General features: G+C 54.4%; 6 protein-coding genes across 6 annotated transcripts; 3 read left to right on the forward strand and 3 right to left on the reverse strand.

Moving 5' to 3' along the window:
• Window positions 1-705: 705 nt before the first annotated feature.
• PG986_004849 (uncharacterized protein) lies at window positions 706-2,193 on the reverse strand (the record flags this gene model as incomplete). Its single annotated transcript, XM_066841071.1, has 3 exons — window positions 706-1,072; window positions 1,298-1,434; window positions 1,594-2,193. The coding sequence occupies 3 exons, from the start codon at window positions 2,191-2,193 to the stop codon at window positions 706-708; spliced, it is 1,104 nt and encodes a 367-aa protein (XP_066700933.1).
• Window positions 2,194-3,039: 846 nt separating this feature from the next.
• Window positions 3,040-3,558, forward strand: PG986_004850 (uncharacterized protein; the record flags this gene model as incomplete). Its single annotated transcript, XM_066841072.1, has 1 exon — window positions 3,040-3,558. One exon carries the CDS (start codon window positions 3,040-3,042, stop codon window positions 3,556-3,558), a length of 519 nt encoding a protein of 172 aa, XP_066700934.1.
• A 972-nt stretch (window positions 3,559-4,530) lies between these two features.
• Window positions 4,531-8,079, reverse strand: PG986_004851 (Chitin synthase- class 2; the record flags this gene model as incomplete). Its single annotated transcript, XM_066841073.1, has 3 exons — window positions 4,531-5,696; window positions 5,776-6,871; window positions 6,907-8,079. The coding sequence occupies 3 exons, from the start codon at window positions 8,077-8,079 to the stop codon at window positions 4,531-4,533; spliced, it is 3,435 nt and encodes a 1,144-aa protein (XP_066700935.1).
• A 2,223-nt stretch (window positions 8,080-10,302) lies between these two features.
• PG986_004852 (uncharacterized protein) lies at window positions 10,303-12,045 on the reverse strand (the record flags this gene model as incomplete). Its single annotated transcript, XM_066841074.1, has 1 exon — window positions 10,303-12,045. The coding sequence occupies one exon, from the start codon at window positions 12,043-12,045 to the stop codon at window positions 10,303-10,305; it is 1,743 nt and encodes a 580-aa protein (XP_066700936.1).
• Window positions 12,046-15,524: 3,479 nt separating this feature from the next.
• On the forward strand, window positions 15,525-17,265 carry PG986_004853 (uncharacterized protein; the record flags this gene model as incomplete). The annotated part of the gene is made up of 5 exons (XM_066841075.1): window positions 15,525-15,680; window positions 15,927-15,963; window positions 16,046-16,520; window positions 16,639-16,843; window positions 16,918-17,265. The coding sequence occupies 5 exons, from the start codon at window positions 15,525-15,527 to the stop codon at window positions 17,263-17,265; spliced, it is 1,221 nt and encodes a 406-aa protein (XP_066700937.1).
• A 278-nt stretch (window positions 17,266-17,543) lies between these two features.
• On the forward strand, window positions 17,544-18,327 carry PG986_004854 (uncharacterized protein; the record flags this gene model as incomplete). The annotated part of the gene is made up of 2 exons (XM_066841076.1): window positions 17,544-17,606; window positions 17,659-18,327. The coding sequence occupies 2 exons, from the start codon at window positions 17,544-17,546 to the stop codon at window positions 18,325-18,327; spliced, it is 732 nt and encodes a 243-aa protein (XP_066700938.1).
• Between the last annotated feature and the right edge of the window lie 4,125 nt (window positions 18,328-22,452).

A 22,452-nucleotide genomic window follows, 5' to 3' on the forward strand; every position in this document is an offset into this window, starting at 1 on the left:
CTCTCTGAACCTGGAGGTCGGCGGAGCTTCTCCATTTTCCGAATGCGTCGTGGGAGTTTTGACCCAATGCCTACCCTCGCTGTAGTATACCCATAAGGGAGATGAAAAACCTCACCACTCGATCCAGGCCATCTCCCAATGAGCTTTTAAAAATGAACGTTGGTCTTACCTAAAACAGCTGTAATGACGACGTGTTCGCCGCAGGACGAACCGCCTTCCAACTGAATTGAAGATACTCGAATTCTCAGGCCCAGCCCATTGGTGCAAGGCCCTCGTTATACGGATGCAAGTTCACTTGACTTTGGAATTAGACCTGGGATATTTATGGCCCTTCGTTTCCTGGGAATCTGGGGTGAATGCAAGTGACCAACAATTTGGTTGCTAGGCATGCGTCTTTCTGACTTGTACTGAATTGAGCAATTAAATTGGATGACTTATCTTGATCTTGGGCGGAAGCGGAGAAACCACACAAACACGCCTTCAGCTGGCCTCCAGTTGTCCCAGGCAATTCCCCAAGCAACGCCATAGATAGGCTCACCGATGTTTATGGAACACACACACACACACACATATGTAGACTAGAATAGCGAACGTCATTTTCTAGGCCCCGAAGAATCAACTTCAGGCTATCAAATACAGGTTAGTCGGATACCTTGACAATACTGCAATAAATAGGTAGGGCCAGCAACAGCAAAATACCTTCTCTTACGCGGTCAGACCTGGCGCTATGACTGCCTGCTGCTGCTGCTGCTGCTGCTGCTGCTCCTGCTGCGATATCAGCAGGTACGGCCCTTGACTAAACTCGTGGTCCCCAGTCTCGATCCCCAGCGCCCGGAGCCGGGCGACCTCCTCGTCCCGCTTCTGCTCCTGGGCCGCCAGCCGGGCGGGCATGAACATCTCGCGTGGGCCCGTGGCCCTCCAGCCCCGTAGCGCCGCGGGCCCGCCCCTCGAGGTCGAGGCCGAGACCGAGGTCCCGCATCGTCTTGAGCTCGACCAGGCTGTACGCCGACGGGTCAGCGCGGTCGAACTGGAAGGGGGCGCGGAGGGACACTGGGGGGGTTGGTGATGATTCCTGCGCGATTGCACCGTTTTAGGATTTAGTGGCCTCAAAGTGTAAAGTAAAAAAGGTGTGTGTTTAGGGGGAGGGATAGTTACGTACTTGGGACTCTTTTGATGTTACTGTCGCCCGTCACCATCATTGGTTCATCAATGTGTCAGCCAGCTCATGGCTAATGAGTGCGTGGGTGGGGGTCATCCTTCAGCCATACTACAAAAGAGCGTCCTTGATCTAACTCACACGCTGGCGCTGTGAAGCATGAGCGGGTGCATCAAGATGACGTCGCCCTTTGCGCCCGTCATCTCGTGGAAGCTGCTGTCCGGCGCATCCTGGATGATGCTGTTGAAGATCGAGTGCTGGAAGGGGGGCCGGAGGGCCTCGTGCCGGGGGGTTCATCATGGGGTTGAGGCCCTCGGGGTGGTCGTACTGAGGGCGACGCGAGTATCTGGTTCAGCACCGCGAGAAACTGAAAGAAGAAGAAAAGGAAAAAGAAATACCAAGGAAGGAAACGGAAACGGAAACGGGAAGCGACTGACCAGCATCTTGCCAATTCTCCTGGGCCCCTCGTCGCAGATCCACGTCGCCCCCGCGTCCTCGCCCACGTCGCTCCAGCACGGGATCACGAGGAGGGCCTGCTCGGGACTGTCGAGGAAATGAGCAAAAAAGTCGCCGTCGACGTGCCAGTTGGTCAGCGCGCGAGGCGGGACCTTTTTCGTCCTTTTCCCCTCCTCCTCACACTCGGAGGAGGGAGTGCCAAGGTTGACGATGAACCCGTCGGTCCACATACCGCCCCCGGGCATGGCGATGCGGTCCTCGCCGCCGCAGAGCTCGCAGATGGCGGCCCAGGCGCGCGGGGCCAGGTCGCGCGCGGGCTCGACGTTGAGCTTGGCCAGGTGGCTGCGCTCCGCGCGCCAGGTCGAGCGGTCCTCGGGATCCATGCCCAGGCGCGGCCAGACGTGGCGGGTCCAGCGGTCGCAGGTCGCGGACGGGATGGCGCCCGGGACGCGGAGGAAGCCGTGCCGGAGGAAGGAGGTGACCTGGTCCCGGGTCAGGGTCTGGAAGGTTTGGTGGGTTAGGAGCTCGTCGATTTCCGAGGGGGAGGAGGGGGTGGTGGTGGTTGGTGTTGCTGACGCCATGGCTTGAGATGAATCCGTATATTGTGTTCCTTGGTGGGTTGTTGGTAACAAGTGTGGTAGGATTTATTTAGTAGGGCGATTTTATCTCAGCGTGAGAATGAGATGTAGTCGTAGGAAAAGTGAAAACAGGGTCTTGGAAGAGCCCCTGGAAAGGTGACTATATATATGTATGCACAAAATAAAACACGTGACTACCAATTCCAACACCCAAGTTGCGACCATGGCGAACCTCGAGCCGTTGGGGGGGCTCGGGGATCTCGCCAAAAACCAGTGCGGGGGTCACGGGTCCGGTCACGGCACCCCCCCTAATTGGATGCTACCGTATTCCCTGAACGTATGCTGCCAAGTCCGGGGGTGTGCGAACGTGGAGACGCCCTAGAGGTCGAGGGGGCGAGTCTGACTGTGCTATCGTACCGTTCTTTCGGCTCGTACCGGCGGGCCAGCAGAAGCAAAAGGACTCGAACCAGAGCAAATAGCCGAACCGTCATGGCTAGATGACCCCAATTAGTCGATTGAGGCTTGGCAACTCGAAAAGGCCGACAAATGACGGCGGCAGGCATGCTGTACGGCGCCGTTTGCCCGTCTACTGCAGTGGCCCGCGTCCGCTATCGTGGAGATGGGCTTGATGGTGATGCCAGCTGCAGACCCCGGGGACGAAGAGCCAACCCCGGAGTGAAGCGGATGGCCATTTTCTGCCGGCCGTGCAGGTGTCCACGTGCTGCTCCCTTTTACCGAACTCTATCATCTGCCGATCCCCTCTGGACATAACGTGCGTGCATTACGGCACTTCGCTCTAAACTGCTGCACAGCTCTCTCATGCATATACTCAGCCAGCCGTCGCCCAACATGGCTCCCGTCCGTCGACTCCTGGGCACCGCCATCTCCGCCATCGCCTGCCTCTCTTCCGCCGCCTCGGCACTCCCCGCGACGGTCTCCAACACGACCACCCACGACACCGTCTTCAACAGCCCCGTGTTGCAGCAGCAGCATTTTTTTTTCGGAGCATATGTTGCCCGGGTGGATCTCGACGCCGCCGGGGACGACTTCGAAGTCGGGGAACTGGTTCCAGTCGCGGTCGCAGCGGAGGTAGAACCCGTGGCCGTCGGGCAGCTTGGCGCCGGCGACGGTGACGAGGAGGGGGTCGATGTGCTTCGGGTCCTGCGTGCTGAAGTGGAAGACGATGGCGCTCGGGTCGATGGTGTAGCCCAGCGAGTCCGTCCAGCAGCCCTCGGTCCGTCGCGCCGGGCCGTCGGGATCGGCGCCGGCGGAGGGCAGGGAGTCGAAGCAGATGGGTCCGGGTCCATCGCACGGTCAACAGACTACATGTATGCAGTGCCTTTCTTGTCTCCCATGTTCTGGTGGTAGTAGTGGGCGGCTACAATGTGCTAGAAACCATGTATGGTTTGCACAGCATTGCCCCTCCTGCCGGCACAGTAGTTGAGCGAGTAACACCAGGTTGGTTAGTTGTCTGTACTAATTCTGGCGTTCACAAGAAATTGGAAGGGCTTTCGATCCAGCGACAGTAATAATAGAGAGCCATCATGCATGCTTAGCTAGACCCCGGACCGTGTGGCTTACACGCCATCATCTCTCATTTCTACGCTCGTCCTTCTCTACAGACCAACTGGTCCACTCTCAGTAAGGGGCAGTATATTTATGTCACATCCGCAAGCATCACAAGCATCACAAGCATCGAAATCCCCCCCCACAATGTACGCAGTCAGGTAGTCAGTCAGTCAGTCACGTAGTCAAGGCACCACTCAAGTCAAGTCGATCTCCATTTCAACATTGGAACCTTTGTTGCAAACTGACAGCCGTACATGTGATATCATTCATCTCATCCCATCCAACAATCCACCTCTCTCTCACACACACACAGCTCAACTAGCTATTCCGTTTCATTACATAATAATCGTCGTTTCGTATGTCCCGAATCCCTCGCTTTCTTTCTCTCAATCAAAATCGTTTCGCGTGTCGTATAGTAGTATTCCCTTTCCCATCCCATCATCCGTGGTGGTGTTGCATCGGGTATCGTCGCGTCATGTTGCCACATGTGACACGTGCGGTGCAACCGGATCTGATCCAACGCAGAAAAGAAAAGGAAAAAAAAGTGCAAAAGCAGAAAGAAAGAAGAAAAAAGAAACGAGAAAGAGAAAACCCCCCAAAACTCCATTTTCCTTTTTCACGCTGAGAAAAGGCGTTTTCCCCACTTACCGATTTTTCTTCTTCTTCTCTTCGTACGCAGGCATGGTCCTGTCGTTGCTGGGTATCACAAAACCTCGTCTTCGCCCTCCCTCTTTTGTTTCTCAACATTGGGAACTCCATCGCTCTGCATCATCAGCGGCCGACAGAGCTGCTGATGCTGCTCATCTTCTCGCTGACCTTGTCCCCGAAGCCGCCCATCCACTGCGGCACCTTGATGCTCATCCGGACGCGGCCTTCCACCACCATGTTGACGACCTCGATGAGCGCGAACGTGCCACTACCCAAAGCGCGGAACAGCGCCAGACTGGCCACGGACCACAGGATGAACCGGAGATAGAAGTTGTCGCCGATGCCGCTGCTGCCGTACGTCTCGCTCACCGCCATGGCCAGGATCGCATTGGCAATCATCCACGACACCACCATGTACGTGCGCACCGACTTGTAGTAGTCCTCCTGCATCTGCGCCTCGCTGAGCCCGGGCTCGGGCACCTCGACGCGGTCTCGCAGGTTGCGCAGGGCCTCGTCGTAGCCCGAGTCGATGTCGAGCTGCTCCGACGGCATCTCGAGCTCGACCTTGCCGTCCTTGCCAATGGCCCCGCCCAGATCCGTCTTCATCACGTTGTCGCCCTTGGTGCCCCACGTCACGTCGTGCGTGTTGCAGAACGCGTACACCTGCAGTGTGCAGATATAACTGGGCAGCAGCATGAAGTACTGCGCCGACGACGTGATCATGTGCCAGGGGTCCAGGTACAAGAACGACATGAGGAAGTACAGGCCCGTTGTCGAGGCCATGGAGACGATCATGTTGGTGAAGACGTTGTTGCCAATGGTCAGTTCCTGCTCCTTCTCCGTGAGCTGCTTCACCACAATGTAGATGGACGCGAAGATGGTGTAGAACATGATGATGCCGTAGACAATCATGCTGACCAAGTACAGTTTCTTGGCACCCTGCGGTCGATTGCCCAGCGAGATGATGAACTGCATGGCGATGAGCAGCACGCAGCTGTAGCGCAGTATGGTGAAGATGTACAGTCCAATCTTGTGCCCGAAAGGGTCCATCTTCGGATCGGCAATGCCACCGGCGATGAAGTAGAAGGTCAGGTAGAAGTTGGCCAGGGAGAAGTAGGTGAACAGGAGCTGCAGGAACTGGTAGAGGAACTCGATGTGGAGAAGCACCTTGCGCGCCAGCGTGTGGTCGGTGGTCCAGATCTGCTTGAAATGGACGAGCGAGTAGACGGCGGCGAAGAAGGCACCGTTCAGCCATCGACGACGCTGCGAGATGAACTCCGGGACGGTATCTGGTCGGGGCGTTAGTAAAGAGACAATAGCGTGACGGACGGCAAGAAAGAAAGAAAGAAAGAAAGAAGCAAAGCGTACCCGGAACATCGGTCTCACCAGTACATCCCTTGACGTACTTCAAGACCCATCTCTCGCTCCTCTTGGCCACGAGCTCCCAGCACAGGATACGGTCCTCGGCCAGGTACATGTTGGCCGTGAAGACGTCGGCGTGCTGGCCGTGCAGCGTCTCGCCCTTGAAGTACTGGCTGAGCGGCCCGTGCCCCGTCTCGTCGTTCTGCAGGGCATGGTAGCGATACGCACTCAAAGCACCCGGCAACACCGTTATGTAGCCGAAGACGGACTCCAAGGGCTTGTCCAGGATGTTGGACATCTTGTACTCAAAGTTCTGCGAGGCCACCAGCGGGTTCAGCAGCGACATGCCCCACTTGCCCTTCATCGCCTTGATCTCGCCACAGGCCCCGGCCACGGTCGAGTCGGTGTCGAAGGCCTTCCAGAGGTGGTACAGCGAGTTGTTACCTGGCTTGGTGCCGACGTCGAGAAGGATGCACACGTTGGGGTTCAGGGCCTTGCCGAGCGCGTTGAAGAACCAGCGATGCGAGTTCAGCTTCTTCTGGTTCTTTTCCTTGAGGCAGAAGATCAGCTGGCAGGGCACAATGCCCTTCTCGGCGCCCTTGAACTTGAGGTCCGAGTCGAGCGAGACTTGGGTCGTGTACTCGTAGACGTGGGCCTGGACGGCCTTCTGGTTGACGTAGTTCTTGGCGATGCCGTGCTGGTACACGCCCATCGCGGCCAGGGCGTCGAGCGTTCTGGGGTGGATCTTCTCGCGCCCATCCGACACAATGGCCACCACAATCTTCTGCCAGCCCGTCTCGCCCCACGTTCGCGACTTGTTGCGGCCGCAGAAATGGCTGACGTTCTTCATCACGGCATGCATGGTGCGCGTGAAGCCGATCTCGTCTTCGTTGTACATGGTGACGCAGATGAACAGCTCGGTTTCTCGGAGGGTCTTGCCGATGTTCTGTCGCAGCTTGTATCCCCTCTCGACAAAGTCGTCGGGGTCGCAAGTGACGGCCGTGTAGCGCATGTGCGTGAACTCAATCTCGTCGCGCCGGGGCAAGAAGCTGTACAGGATCGTCGGGATCTTGCACTCCAGCACCAGCTCGCCATTGATTAGCTGCACCTCCTTCTTGACGACTTGGGGGCGCGCACGCCGCGACGTTCTTGGTGGCCGTCGGGTGCCGGTCCGTAGTGCTCCACCTTGTCGTCGTAGGGCGTCTCGGGCTCGTCGTTGAGGGTGTATTGGGATTGCGTTGCATACGAATGTCGCGCATAGTGACGATCGCTTATGTCTGTGCCATCGCCAAAGACGTCGTCATCCTGGTCCAGGGGAATGTTGACGGTGGCGTCGTCTGCCGTGAAGGCGGAACCCTGGGCGGAAAACAGAGGCGCGGGTGGCAATGGCCGGCGGGGGCTCCCTCCGTATCGCGAGGAGGGGGTTCCCGGCCGAGGGCTGCCATTGATGTCGACCGGCTCGTATTGCACGCTGGAAGGAGGCGGGCGACTGTAATCGCGGCTGTAATCGTGGCTGTAGTCGGATGTGGTGGACATCCTCGACGGGGTCCAAGGTCTTGTGGGCGAGCCAGTATCGCGCGAGTGGTAGTACGAGGGCTCCGGCGGGGGGATGTGCGGAGGGTCGATTATTGAAGATCTGGTGGAATTGAACGACGGCGCGTATGAGGAGGGCGCGTACGAGCGCCTGGGTGTCGGTCGGATACTATTGGGAGTCTTGTGTGAGTGTGCGCTGCTGGAGGGTTGGTCTGGTTTCGCGGCCAAGCTGCCTTCACCACTGGGTGGCTTGCTGAGGAGTGAAGCTCTTCTAGGCGAAGGTCCTTCCGGTATGGTCGGCAGATTGTGTGCAACGTCGGCCTCGGTGGCCTGGGAAGGGCGCCGGTGCTTCTTCTGCAGCCTCACAGTCGGGGTCCGCTTGGATTTGCCGAGGATGTGCTTGCGCTTGGAAGCCTTGGAGGAGTTGTTGTTATTGCTGCTGCTGCTTTCGCCGCCAAGCGGCTCGGCAAAGGACACACACTTGGGCGTTGGAGCTTCCTCTTGCTTCCTGAGCCGGTCGAAATGCTCAGGCGTTGTGGCCGGGGCTTCTGGCGAGTTGCTGGTGCCACCTTGGACTTGCTGGCGACTTTGCGAAGCAGAGGGAGGTGGCAGGCACAACTGGGGAGGTAAGGATAGTTGGGGGATTACATACGGGCGCGACTCTGGCTGAGGCTCCTCCATGGACGTGAGCAATCTCACGCCACTGCCGGCTGTGGGTGTCTGGTCTAGGTCATCGTCGTAGTTCCCGTAGGAGTAATCCGGCGGTCGGCCGTCCATGGCAACGGTTCCTGGATCGCAGCGACGGGCGCTGCGAAGAATGCGTGGGTGTTTGCGTGGTTGCAGGTAAGTGAGCCAGAGGGGGATTTCTAGAGGCGAGTCTCAATCCGGACCAATTCCAAGAATGCGATGATGATGATGAAAGCTCGCTGGACCGATCCAAGAATTGGTTGGGCGGGCGCTGGGCTGCGATTAAGGTGGAATTGGGTGTGGGTATCGCAAAGATTCCGAACCGGCTCAGCTGTACCGCAAATGTCGCGAGGTTGGTCGGTACGGTACATGCAAGCAATTGGAACGGGGAATTGATGAATGGGGCGGTGGGAAAGGAAAACAACAGACTAGAAGTTGAAGAGGATGACGAAGCTGTACGGTAGTTGAATGGATGGGTATTCGATGCAGAGGAGGGGGAAAATAACCAACGTGGTTGTTTCCCCGATCAATTGATGCTGGATGTCCCTTTCTCCAAAGCAGGCAGATGCAAGGTACACAGAATGGATGTCGATGCGTTTCGGCGGGGAGGGGATGGAGAGAGATGGAGAGCGGGTGCGAGGTGGACAGACGATTGTTGACCCGCCCGCCTGTTTTCTCGGGGGGCCGCGGGTTGGCGGGACAACCCTCACCCGGCGCGTAACGTCGAGACGTAAGATTCAAGGAAAAAAAGAGTCTGTCTGGTGTGACCAACTTTAGGTGCATGTACCTAGGTTGGTTAGTGCCCGTCACCAACCGCGCGCCAGTGCCTGGTTGGCAGGTTGGCTGGTGCCTGGTTTCTCTGCTGCGCCTCGCCTCCATCCGTCAATCATTTGGACAATCCAGCACTTCATTCTCGTGGTGCCTGGGACTTGGGTAGGAGAAGTAAGTAAGTAGGTACAGGTAGGTATCTTATTAATTAATCGGGCAAATCCATCCATTGATGCACTCACTCACTTGTGCCTAGATGCCCCTCCGCCCTCTTAGCTCTTTCGATGCTGATCTGATTTCCCCGTCCCTGATCGATTGAAGTCTATTGGCCGCCCGCAGATCAGGCCAGATGTCTTGCAGAATAGGCGGCCGATAGTGAGTCTCCTCGGCTCCTCCTCTGCTCCTCCTCCAGCCCCTACGGCCCCAAGTCCCCAAGTGCACCCCCCCCACTTTGAGCGCTGTAGTAAGGCAGTAACCAACCTGGCCGGCCTCCTGGTTGCTCTAGCAAAGCAGCAAAGCGGACATCCTCCAAAATTCGTCGATGCAAACCTACGATGCTCCCCTTCTTTCGTGTCCCCCGACCCCATCTTTGCCTGCCTATGCAAACACATCACCACGGTGCAAAGCCTTGATTCGTTCCATTGTCCTATGTCTGGGTACATGGAAGCGCTCCTCTATCCGCAATGCCTCGCACCGCTATTTCGTGCATTGCAACAAATTTCGTGCATTCAGGTTTCGTGGCGTCCTCGTGCAGATACCCACCTCCGAAATGGGGATTCTCTGCAACGCCAGCCCCAATCGAGCGAGAGAGCGGTGATGGGTTTCCTGTATCGCGTCTTCGATCGGGAGAGATACGGGTACACAGCTTTCTTCTCCGTGTGGTTCTCATCTAGACAGCACCAATCAGCGTACCTACATGCCTACATGCCTACATATTCATTCCAAACCCTCTTTGGTCGCGAGGGTCAATGCCCAAGTCGCTCGGTCGCCCGTGCCTGGAGAAGCACTCACTTTAGACATCACCAACCTCCCATGTCCAAACCCTTGAAGCCTATCGGGTATCCCTTTGCACAGAGGATATCTTCAAGGCAATAATCATTGGCTCGGTCTTAATAGAGTAAAGAGCCAAGATGCTAGCTGTTGAAGGCGTCCCCGCTCACCTCCTACAAACAACATGAACATAGCCCGTAAACCAGCTGCCCAATGGGTATGCAATCAAGCACGAGATCTCGACTTGACTCCAGGTAATAATACCCTAGCGTCTCATAATCAGTTGAATGTGTCACTGAGCCAAAAGCCCACGGCCAACTGATAGACTCAATCGGTACATTGGCATATATGTCTTATCAGAGCCAACTCAATCCAAGGAAAACCACAGTTCAACCACGACTTTGAGATGTATTACCATTAAGCTCTATGTATTTACTCATACTGAATGTATATGCGCCCTGGTCCTCCCTATGTACTTCGTCATTCGTCATGCTGGTCTCACAAACCAACCAAGCACAGAAACAGTGTAGCAAGCAGATCGAACCCGAACCGAGATCAGTCATCGTACACACTCCCCTTGCTCCACTTACTCGCCGCCCGGATCCGCCGCCCAAAGACATAAAACACAAACGGCACCGGCACCAGCGCACAAGCGAACCCGCCAAAGATGCTCTGCCCCGGCCCGACCCCGACGGTATGGTACAGCGGCCCCACGACGAGCGGGAACGCCGCGGCGAAACAGCTCCGCAGGAACGTATTGGCCGCGACCGCGCTCGCCGCGTACGCCTGGAACGTGTCCACCAAGTAATTGAGCGCGGCCTGGAAGATGGTGTTGAACCCCGTGCCCGCCAGGTACAGCCCCACGACCGGCACGACCCAGTGGCAGCCCGTCGCCGGCTCGGCCGTCCACCCCGTCAGGAACAGCGACGACGCGAACAGCACCGAGCCCAGCATCATGGGCGGCAGCCGGCGCTCCGGCACGGCGCGGCGCCCGTTGGCCCGGTAGGCGCGGTTGTACCGCAGCTGGTTCAAGACATTAATCACGGCGCCCGTCACGGACCCCAGCAGGATGGCCAGGAAGGGCAGCTCGCTCCGGAAGGCCGGCCAGCCCCGCAGCTCCCCGAAGATGTACGGGATCGCGCCGAGCTGCATGTAGAGGATGCCGTAGCAGAAGCTCGCGTAGAGCGCCACCAACAAGCAGATGGGCGTGCCCAGCAGCTGCGGCGGCCTGACCAAAAACTTGCGCGCCAGCTCCGCGACGCTCACGTCCCACTCCTCGAACTTGGCGTGCAGGGCCCAGTTGCCCGTCTCGAGCCGCAGGCGGCGCGCCTTGACCACGAGCAGCCGGGGCGGGTAGGACTCGTCGACGAAGACGAGCGCCGTCAGCAGCACGACGGCCTGCAGGATGCCCGTCAGGTACTGCGTCCAGCGCCAGCCGAGGTAGGGCACCTCGACGACGGCGGCCGAGACGATGGGGCCCAAGGTCGGCCCTCCCACTACGGCCATGGCGTAGCCGGCCATGGCGATGCCGCGGTAGTCCGGAGTAAAGAGGTCGCCCAGGACGCCGCCCGTGTTGGTGACGGGGGCCGAGGCGAAGAAGGCGCCGAAGAAGCGCGTCAGCATCAGGGTCTGCAGGTCCTTGGCGACGGCGGAGCCGAAGGAAAAACAAATAGCAACGAACATGGGCGTCAGCACGGCGATGCGGCGGCCGTAGACCTCGGACAGCGGCGCCCACACCAACGGGCCCAAGCCGAAGCCCAGCAGGAACAGCGAAGACCCCAGCACGGCGACCTGCCGGCCCACGCCGAACTCGCGGGCGACCTCGGCGGTGCCGGCCGAGAAGGAGGACGAGGCCCAGGTGGCGGTCATGGTGACGAGGCCGTAGAGCAGGGTGGTGCTGACCTTCTTGTGGGTGCTCCAGTTGAGGGGGTGGTAGGGGTCGGCGGGCCCGTCAAAGTCGACGAGCTGGTCCGTCGTCGTCTTCTGGCGGGCCAGCGGGTGGGTGAAGGTCGGGACCCCGCGCGAGCGGATCCGGGCGACGACCGAGTCGGCGCGCGTGGCCGTCCGGCGCAGGGCCAGCCGCTGCAGGCCGCCGCCGTCGGCGCTCCGGCCCGTCGCCAGCACGGCGGCGGCGTCGTCGTCGAGGCGGTCGCACTCGCACCAGCGGTGGCCATCGTGCTCCTGCTTGGTGACGGGGCAGCTGGCGGTGCTGGCGTTTCGTCGGAGACGCGACTCGGGCCGGGACTCGAGGGTCGTCGACTGGCTGTCGTCGCTGTCTTCGGGATTGATCACAGCCATGGCCTCAATGGAATGGATGTGTGGATCGGATTCGTCAAGGCCCAACACGCCGGATTTGTCAATTCAAGCAGCATCTGGGGAGCGGGCAAGTTGGCAAGGCAATCAATTGGGCATATTGGCTGTCTACAAGAAAGCGATGACTGGCAACCTACGTACAGACTTGCCTCTTCGGGGGCGTGTCGCATTGCGATCCATCCATACTGTCTGTCTTGACGTAGCCGGCGTTGGTCGGCTATGGATTGGCTGATGACGTAGTGCATGACCCAACCCAAGAATCCCTCGCGACCGCTAAAACGGAAGGCCTTGATTTTAGTGCGTGGGACGCAAACGCCGGAGCCGTGGTCGGCAATTGCAATCCATCCTTCATGATGGATACAGCCTTCTTTTATCGATTAGCAGTCGAGTCGGTGGACAGATAGGTCCTCGGCTCGCGAGAACTTGAGAAGAAAACGCGCGGGTTTTCGGTCAGCACTTGGTTCTTTTTGAGCAATGTGAAACCGGAGAAATCGCCGGCCCCTGGCAAACTGTGGCCTGGTTGGCCAATTGGGGGTTCGCCCTCCAAAGCTTCCTTTTTTTTTTTTTATTATATATAACTTCCCTTATCCTGCCATCAATGTCAATGGGTTCCAAGGTTGTCCATCGCAGACAAGGCCGATGCTGATGTGCTCCTGTCAACGGTCGCATCGCTTGCACGTTGGCATCTGTGATATGTGACCGCCATGTGCCGTCTCGTCGGTTCTCTTGTATCCCACGCCAGCCGGGACAGTCCGTCATTCTCCATGGCAATCCCTTGGCCAAATGCCACCCAAGCCCTCTGCCATTCGCAGAATCGTCCAAGATCTGCACGTCCCCCTAGCGATACGAAGGATCTGTCTGTCCATCTTTCCCGATTCTGTGCGTATTGCTGGAGGCCGGAGGCTCGAGGGCAGTTCCAGAAGAAGTCTGGGTTTCATTTCCGATGCAGCGTCGCATCGCAAAGGTCGAAACCAGCCCTGGCAGTTGCCGCTTGCAGCTTGCATCCCGACATGATATCGGAGTTCTGACATGGGTGACAGCAAGCCAAACAGGATGATGTGCAGATGGATGAACCAAGCAACGAGATAGAATACATACATACCTACCTACTGTACCAAGTAATCAAATAAAACAAGTCAAGCAAGCAGACCGGGTTGGTTGCCCTCACACCCTGCGCGCGATTGTCATTCCCGTTTGGTGTCACCAGGTCCGAGGACGCGGTGGAGCACGTTATTGAGATCCTGGCATCTGCTGCGTCAAAAGAAAAACGAAAAGACTTTGTTGGGTAATTTGCTTGGCTGACCGCCAGCCAGCAGCCAGCAGCCAGCCCTTGGAACCACCGTTGATCGTATCTACTGCTGCTGCATCCAGCCTGGACTCTCTTCGATCTACATCTGCCCATCGTACCATCCACTCTTCCCCTCCCCAAGAAGAGAAGCATCTGAGTCTGTCTTCCTTTTGCCGTCGTCTCAGGGCCAGATGGCCCAGGCATGTTTCGTAGCATAGCCGTCCATTGGGGGATCGACCATTGCTACCACTGCTGCCGCCTCGAACTCAAAACATTGTTTCGACCCTTTTGGTCGTGTTCGATGAGCTGAATACTCCATTGGGTAAAACGTCTTCGGGCCTCTTCCCGCCCATTGAGCCTAGCAGCAGGCCTACATACATACGTTAGCAAAGTCGCACCGGGTTCACCCTCGTTACCCATCCTTCTGCGACTCGGGCAACGTGGGATTGGGGATCTCGTTGGAACTGTCTGGGATCCTAGCTCGAGAGGGGGGGTGCAAAGGTGCTCCAAGCTCCCCAAAGCCCACTGCAAGAGTACCGATCTGGGCTGTTGAGGGGGGGCCCTGGCTTGCTGACAGCGGATGGGAGTGGGCTACTGTTTCAGCGTTCCAGAACTTATCACCTTGTCGGTCCACCGGGCAAAGAGCAGAGAGAGACCCTGGGCAGTACCTGGGCCCTGTCTAAAGTCGACTCCAAGGTTGCACCGGCCAAACGGTCGAGCTATCACATCATCTGTTCAATCTCTGGCCTGACCTGGTTACCGTTGCTTGTGACCTCGCAGTTGAGACTGAACAGATGCACCTACGTCGCGATGCATGCAAGTCGAGGGTTCCCTCGTGTTTGGTTTGCCCACGGGAGAAAAAGAAAGTTCCAAATGCAACGGCGCCCGATTGTAGGTTACACGTAGAGTTACTACTTTGCTTCTTCTCGTGCCCCCCTCCGGAGCTGCTTCCGGTCCTGTCCAGACCATGCCCTGAAATCACCACGCTCGGCCCCTACTCGACCCGGCAGACGGCAATAAGTCGCTGGTTGGGAATGGGGCGGGGCAGGTCGGGGTAGCGGCAGAAGTAAAATGAAATAGAAAATAAAAAATTTGATAACGAGCTTCCCCAGCTTCAGGTTGTGCCCACACGGCAGGTTTGTTTCATTGTCCTGCTCCGGTAACTGCTCGGGAAAGTCCCTCACTGACTCGCTCACCACTTTCCCTCACGCCTCACGGACAGAAGCAAAGAAAATCATCTCATGGCCAGGATGCACGTAATCAAATAAAGCAGTTCGTTCGAATTACGCCATGGGAACCACACACCCCAAGGCGGTCAATTGGAGAAACGGGGGTTCCTGTCATCTCTCTAGCTATCCATCACACACACACACACTCTCTCTCTCTCCAAACAGAGCTGTCAACTTGACTCAAAAAGCCTGGTGTTAAGACTGCCCCGTTATAGCTTCATGGGTGATTGTCCATGGGTTGCACAGGCAAGGGGGAAGATGCCGCGCGCATTCTTTGCTCCCAGCAATCTGGTTCTCTCCCCTCTCGTCAACCTGCCATCCTTGGGCACACCAAGCAGCCACAACGCTGCCCTGCGGCAAGTTCTGCCGTGCCATCGGGGAGATACAGAGAGAGCGTGTGTCTGTGTGCATCTGTGTTCTTCCTCATATCTGACAGATCCTTTCGGATGTCTCCACAGTCGGTGCTCCCTACTGCTTGCAGAGTAGCGGCCGTGATGGGCCTCGTCCCCTGTCCGCCAAGCACACCTTCTTTTGGTGTCTCGCCATGTTGTGTTCATAGCTAAGTCCCTCTCTCACTCACTCGGCAGCTAACTCTAGCATTGCATGCATGCTCTTCGTTCCCTTATTAGTAGGACGTGCCGTCCACCACCCAGGACCTGCTTTCTGGGCCTCGAAGAACGTGTGGTTTTGACAACAGATGTGAAGAAGAAGACGAAGGCATCTTCTCCCCTCCCCTTCACTGGCCGCCCCCAACGTCCTCCCGGACCCGCGCGCCCCTTTTTTTCGATTCCGCATGAACCCCCGTGTGGCCAGGTGCCGCCGCCTTATTCCTCCTGCCTTGCCGACTGTTTGGTATATGTCACATCTACGTACTGCGACTTCGACGACGACGACGACCACAGCACCCGTATAGGCGCCAGGAGCCACTTGCATACCAAAACGCCGCCATGGTCGGCGCCGCCGCCATTCCCCAGCTTCCGCCGAATGTCGATGACTACCGCCTCATCGACCTGTTCGGCAAGGGCTCCTACGACAACCTGGGCGAACCGAAGCCGTGGTCCAACGACGCGGACACGCTCAAGATCCTGACGATCCTTTTCATGGTACGCATCCATGGCAAGCCGGGATCGACCGAACCGACGGGCTTTGTATAATCCAGGCAACTGACCTTGTTTGTGCACCGTAGGCATTGTCGTGGGCGTTTGTTACTTTCCGGTTGTATGTCAGATTACGCACGGTGCGCTCAGCAGGCTGGGATGATTTCTTCGTCTTTCTGTATCTTGTAAGTTCCTCCAAGCTTACGGTTTACATATCTGGCACGGGCTTTTCTCACGACATATACCACACAGATTGCGGGTTCGGTAGGATCCATCTCGTTTATAGTCTGTACGTATCCGTGGCACTCCAACTCCACCCACCGTTACCAGCGACAGAACGAGTCCTCGGACTAACACCCAGCTTCCCACAGCCCTCGACTACGGCGCCGGCCAGCACATGATCCTCCTGACCATGGGCGACCTCAAGACGTTCCTGATCCTGTTCTACCTGATGAACGGCTTCTTCAACCTGGGCTCGGCCTGCATCAAGCTCTCGCTGCTGTTCCAGTACCTGCGCATCTTCCCGCGCGACACCTGGATCTGGCGCGCCACCGTCTGCGTCGCCGTCGCCGTCGCCATCTGGGGTTTCACCTTTAGCTTCATGGCCTTCTTCCCCTGCTCCCACGGGCCCCAGTTCAACCCGCTCGGCAAGGAGCGCGGCACCACCTGCTGGGCCTACGGCTCCAACGACGCCAACATCTTCACCATGACCTTCAACGCGCACACGGTCATGAACATGCTCTTCGACCTCATCATCCTCGTCTTGCCGTTCCAGCTCTACATGAACAAGACCATGACCGACAAGATGCGGCTGGGCCTCCTCGCGCTCTTGTTCATGGGTGCTCTGTAAGTGACCGCCCACGCCTCTTCTTTCTTTCTTTCTTCTTTTTCTAGAAACTGCACATACACGAAGAAACATGTGTTTGGCCCCTACTTCGTTCGGCTGAGCTAACCTCCACCGCAGTGTCAACTTCCTCTCCATCTGGCGCCTCCAGACCATCTTCGAGCACAAGACGGGCTGGTACCCGACCCACGACCCGACGTGGTACGGGCCCATCAGCATCCTGCTCGGCGTCCTCGAGATCAACGTGGCCTCCATCTGCGCCTCGGTCCCCATCTTCTGGCCCGTCGTCGCCCCCTACCTCGGCAGCATCTTCGTCACGCACGAGGTCAGCGTCCAGGTGGTCGAGTACCGCGACCTCGAGAGCCCCGCCGCCGGTGGCCACAACCATCATCCCGGTAGCGGGGGAACAAGCAGCAGCTGCTGCACCACCAGCGGAGCGATTCCGAGATCCGGCTCAACGCCCTGCCGTTCCCCGCCGACCGGAAGAACGACCATCATCACGGGGGTGGTGAGGGAGGAGAGGAAACGGCGAGGATCGTGGCGCCGCCCGTCGTGGGCGCGGACGGGGCCCGCGTCGACCGCTGGTTCGACGACGAGTTCGCCGGGTACCAGGGCGGCGGGGGCAACACGACGGGTGGGGGCGGCGCGGGGGGGCCGCTGTCCAAGGGCCACGCGCGGGTGGGGTCGTCGCAGAGCCGGGTGCGGAGCGACAGCGTGCGGCGGAAGGACAAGTGGTACCAGATATAATACGAATGACTAATTGAGTATATGGTGCGTCCGGGGCTTTATCAAACGTGCTGCTGAAAACCCAATCGCGACTGTAGTTTCAGCAACTCCCTGTTCTTGGTGGTTGAATACGCTGCACGTAAGCACGAATCCATGTGATGAATTGGCTAATCAGGTGTAACGAGTCGCATTTAGTGTTTCTGGGCTTAGGCAGATCAGATGCGACGGAAATGAGGAATTCTGATTGGCCGGCAACGCAAAGAAGCATGTATACTCGCGGAAGGCCCTCTTGGACCACCATGGCCCTCCAAACACTGGTGGATTTCGTCCACGCGGGCTGGCATTCCGACATGTACAAGAGGGTTCTTCTGCTGGCTTTGGATATCGCATCGGCACTTCCGAGAGCATGGTCAGACTAAACACCCGGCGTGCGTCCCGGATATTGCGGGAGTGGACAAGGACAAGGTCTTCAACCCGGCAGAGCCATACCTGGAAATCCCCGGCGTCAAGGTTGATACCCTGCTGTCCTGGAAATACCACGTCGAACACATTTATGCAAAGGCTAGCAAGACGTTGCGCAAGTTGAAATGCATTTCGGGCTGGACCTGGGGAGGCGAGTCTGAAACAGATGCGTACACTCTACTCTACATTGTCTACATACGCTCTATCATCAGCTACGCCTCGCCCGCCTGGTTCTTTCTCCGGGACTACAAAATGCACTACCCCAGCTGGCTTCTGGCGCCCTACTTGTGCCACAAGAAGCTGAGCATCACCAAGGCGCTGGCGAAGGAGCTGGACAAGCTCGAATACAAAAGTCTCCGCGAGCTATCGTCCTCGTTCAAAGGGACGTGCGCCGACGGTCGTCCCATCGACCAGTCGCTTGCCTTCACCTGCAAGCAGGTCGCCCGGGAAATGACCGGCCTCGGCTTCCGCTGCAAGACCCTCAACTTCACCACGCTCTACTCAGACGCCTTGTGCGTGACTGCGCACGTTGGGAAAATTCCTGGAACTGCGGAAAAGTCGTTACTAGGGCGACCTTTGGAACAAACTGCTGTAAATTCAAAGACTAACAAAATACTTTAAGTGGCCCAGGCCTGGCTCGATAAAGTCGCCTTGGAATATCCCGACTACGCGCCAGTCTTGCACGCAATGTTGGAGGAGCAAGATATCGCACGGCAGAGAGCGTTCGGATGGTATATTGAGTGCTAAAGTGCTGTCTAAAGGAAAGAAAGAAAGGATAAAAGAGAAAGGTGCTACCGTGTTAATAAATATATAAATGAAATGTTTTACGTAGCGCGCTAAGCGCGTTAAGGGGCGACCTTTTATTTTTATCCTTTTGCGATATACCCCTTAATTAACTTACTAAGCAAATTAATTATTTACGTAGGTAAAATTAAAGCTATTATAAACTAATAATCGTAGGGTAAAAATACCCTAGTAATTATTATTTAAAAAATAAAAGTTTTAGCTTATTAAGGTAAATATAATATATTTCGCTCGTAATAATTATTAATATAAATAATAAGTATAGCTTTAAATAAATAATTAATTACCTCGTAACGTGTTATAAAATATTTTTAAGCGTAGTTAATTAGCCTAGCCTTTTTTTTTTCATACTTTTATTATTGCGTATATAAATCCTTATATTACGTTTCGTTTACGAACGCTTATTAATTACGAAATAATTTATAATTATTACTTTAAACTTATTTTATAAAAACTTTTATACCGTTCGATCTATTATATCTGCCGGTAAATCGATGTTACGCGCTTAGACGGCTTTACGATACTAATTTTAATATATAAAGTTATAAACTTTACCTTTAATTTATACGCTATTAGTGCTAGCGGAGGAGGAGACGGTGATGAACCTCCTCGTGGCTCTATTAAGCTGTTTTATAAGCATAAGGATAATAACGAGATATTTTCTTTTTTAAAGGATTTTAAATAAGCTATTATTATAAGCCGCGCTTAATATAAAAAGGATATTAAGAGAAAAGCTCGATATAAAGTTAAACGTACTAAGCGCGTTTCGTAGCTTAATTAGTTTTCCGTTAAATATATTAAGTATATTAAATAATTTATCGCTTTATTTATTACTACTATTAAGGACCCCGCGGTTTCGCCTTTTAAGTTTATTACCGAGCCCTTCGTTACGCCCGCTAAACCCGTTAATAAACCCGTTACCACTATTAAGGAGCCCGTTGTTACGCCTGTTAAACTTATCGCTAAGCTCGCTAATAAGCCCGTAAGCTTTATTACTAAGCCCGCTAAGCTTTTTAAATTACGTGTTAAGCTCGTCGCTATAAGCGATAACTAGCGCTAAGCTATTATGGTTTTTTTAAATGCCGTCGTCGCGCGCGGTAAGTTTTTTATTAGCGCTAGCTCGCTTATATAATTAAACACGTCGACTTTTACTAGCTATTAAGCCCCTCGAGGCTCTTCGAGTAAGAGTTATAAATTTATTTAGCCTAATAAAATACGCCGTAATACGTATATAAACTGTTTACGCTTAATACTCTTTAATACTGTAAAAATTTCCCGTTACCGTAAAACCCTCGGTTTTAATATTATTATTATTAATAGTACGCCGTATGCCGAAGGCCTCCGGTATATCTACCTAGTTCCTCGTGTAATAAACCGTGCCGAAGCTGGATTAAAAATATACGCTGTCAATATCGTAAAATCTACTTTACGTGCTCGACGTTACCATGCTGGTTTTTACTTATTAGCTTAGTGACCCTTGCTTTAGGGCCTAAAGAGAGATTATTTAGGTTCGGGTGGTTCCCTAATTTTTATTGTTAACTTATATAGCGGCAGTCGACCGGTCCGTAGAAGCTACTTTGCGATAACTTTCGCCGTATCTTTTTTTATAGTAAGCGCCGCTAGATCGCGACGAGTTCGCAGCGGATTAGGTACTAGCTGTTTTGTTAGCTGTTCTTGTCTTCTTTCGAAGTCTTTGTAGTATAGGATCAGGTGTTCGGCTGTCTCCCGTCCTTCACCGTAGTTGTATAGCGGCGTCGGGACGTTTAGAACCCGATAGGTGAACAGGAACGACTTGAGCCCTATTCTTTTAGTACGTGCTTATATTAAGACCGATGTTTCGTGCTTAAGCATATCGTCGTAACGACGGCACGCTCCCTAGTTTAGCGGCGACTTTATAGTTAGTTCGCGGCGGCCTCGTGTCGGAGTAACGGTATGGAATTATTTTTGTTCCTATTTCTTTTTAAGCGTTTGTTCGACCGTTTGACTATTTAGTTATTGTTTGGCTGACGTTAGTTGAGCGTCGCTTAGTTATGGAGTTGTGGGGGCTTCGCTAGTGGCTCTTTGGGGTTTCTTTTGTCTTTTTCTCTTTGCGCTACGTTTTTTATTGATGATCTCTGCCGTTTTTATATAGGCGCCGCGTAGAAGTTGTAGTTTCCCGGTAGTTTTCGTGCGTATTTCGAAGCTAGCTGCCCTCGCACTTAAATAGAGGTTAAGGGGGGAACTGCCGCTTTAGTCTCTAAATAGTATTAGGGGGTCGCCTTATATGCCCCTGTTACGGTCCGGAGATAGGAGTTTTGGACTATTATAAGGCTAAGGGCTGGCCTTTTTTCGGTATTGCTTACTCTATATTAAGCCGACGCTCCGTACGCGAGTACGCTGCGTATTATTTTTATATAAAGCTCCTTTGCTTTTCGTACCGAATATCCCCAAGCTAACGCTGCGAGCTTGGTAAGAGTTAATGTTTAAGTTATTATTTTCGTTTTGATTTTTAAGATGTAGTCCTTCCATTATAGTTTCCGATAAAGCTAAACGCCGAGGAATCTCGTAAAGGTTACCGGCGTTATAGTAGCGTTTCCGAGGCGTACCTATAGTGTATAGGCTTTTTGCGTTTTAGTAAAATGAATAAGCTCGCTCTTTTTAGGTTTGAACTCTATCCTTCTTGTGCGTGCCTAGCGGTTATAAGTTTTTTAGGCTCTTTTTAGGTTTCGGTAATTCGTAACGTGGTTTGGTTTTACGGTAATAAGATTCGTATTATCCGCGAATCCGACGATAATAAGCTGTTCGTGCGCTTTTAGCTCCTCGTATAGTGTAGCGATATAGAGAATAAAGAGGATTGGTAATAGCGGGGAGTTTTGCGGAATACTAGCGCGGAGCTGGATTCTCCTTGACGACTTGCCGTCGAAATGAAGGTGGACCGATCTGTTCGTAATAAAGCTCTCGACCTATCGGCAGACCCAATCCGGCAGTCCTTTCTCGCGGAATGTAGTAATTAGTCTTTTATGGTTAATTGTATCGAAAGCGCCTTTAATATCGAACTGGAAGAGGGAAGCGACGCCCTTTTATTACTACGTTGTACGGACGACGTCGGTAATTAATCGAATAGTTAACTCGGTAGACCGCTGCGTCCGGTTCTCTATTTGGCCTTTAGGTAGAAGCGAGTACTCCTCGGCTATTCCGGTAATTCGCCGGTTTATAGCTGTTTTTATTATTTTTCCGACCGTATTGAGTAATAAAATAGGTCTCTATTTATTAGGTGTTTATTTTTCGGTTACTGTTTTATTTAGCTTTGGGATCACGATAACCTTTGCCGTACGGAAACGTTTAGGGAAGTAGGCAAGCCGGAAGCTCGCTGTCGCTAAGCCGGCTAACGTCCGGAAAAGGGGTTCCCCATACGCTTTAAGGAAACCAGGAGGTAAAAGGTTTTCCCCTGGAGCCTTCCAGGGTCCCGTCTATTTAATAATATTTCTTATCTCTTCAGCCGTTACCTCTGCCTCGACAGGGGTAAGGCTAGGGGCGTGGTTCGGTACGGTATTTAAGTCCGTAAGGTCGGCTTCTGGGTTAAGGAAGAACCTTTTCGAAAAGAGCGTAGCTTTTTCGTCGTGGTTTCGCGCCTCGTTAATAGCTTTTTGCTACGTCGTAATTTTGGGATTCCCGCTATTTATAGTGGCGTCCAGCTCCGTAGTCGGGCCTATTGTTCGAGCGATTAAAGTGTTTTAGAATCGTGGGAGGCAACGGCGACTACGTGGCGCTAGCTTTTCGTTTTCGCTATTTAAACGATTCTCTTTAGGTTCGTCTTCGACTCGGTGTATTGGTTTTAAATATATTGCGAGGGTATCGCGAGATAGGCTCGGTATCGTTATTTTGTTATAGTCTACGCTTTTTGGACCTCCGGTAACTATTAAGGCGTACCTTTACTAATATAGGGGGTTTTTTTTGGGGCTG

Source organism: Apiospora aurea (genome assembly GCF_038362705.1).
Source record: "Apiospora aurea strain CBS 24483 chromosome Unknown utg000004l_segment0_segment0, whole genome shotgun sequence".
NCBI classification, from domain to species: Eukaryota; Fungi; Ascomycota; class Sordariomycetes; order Amphisphaeriales; family Apiosporaceae; genus Apiospora; species Apiospora aurea.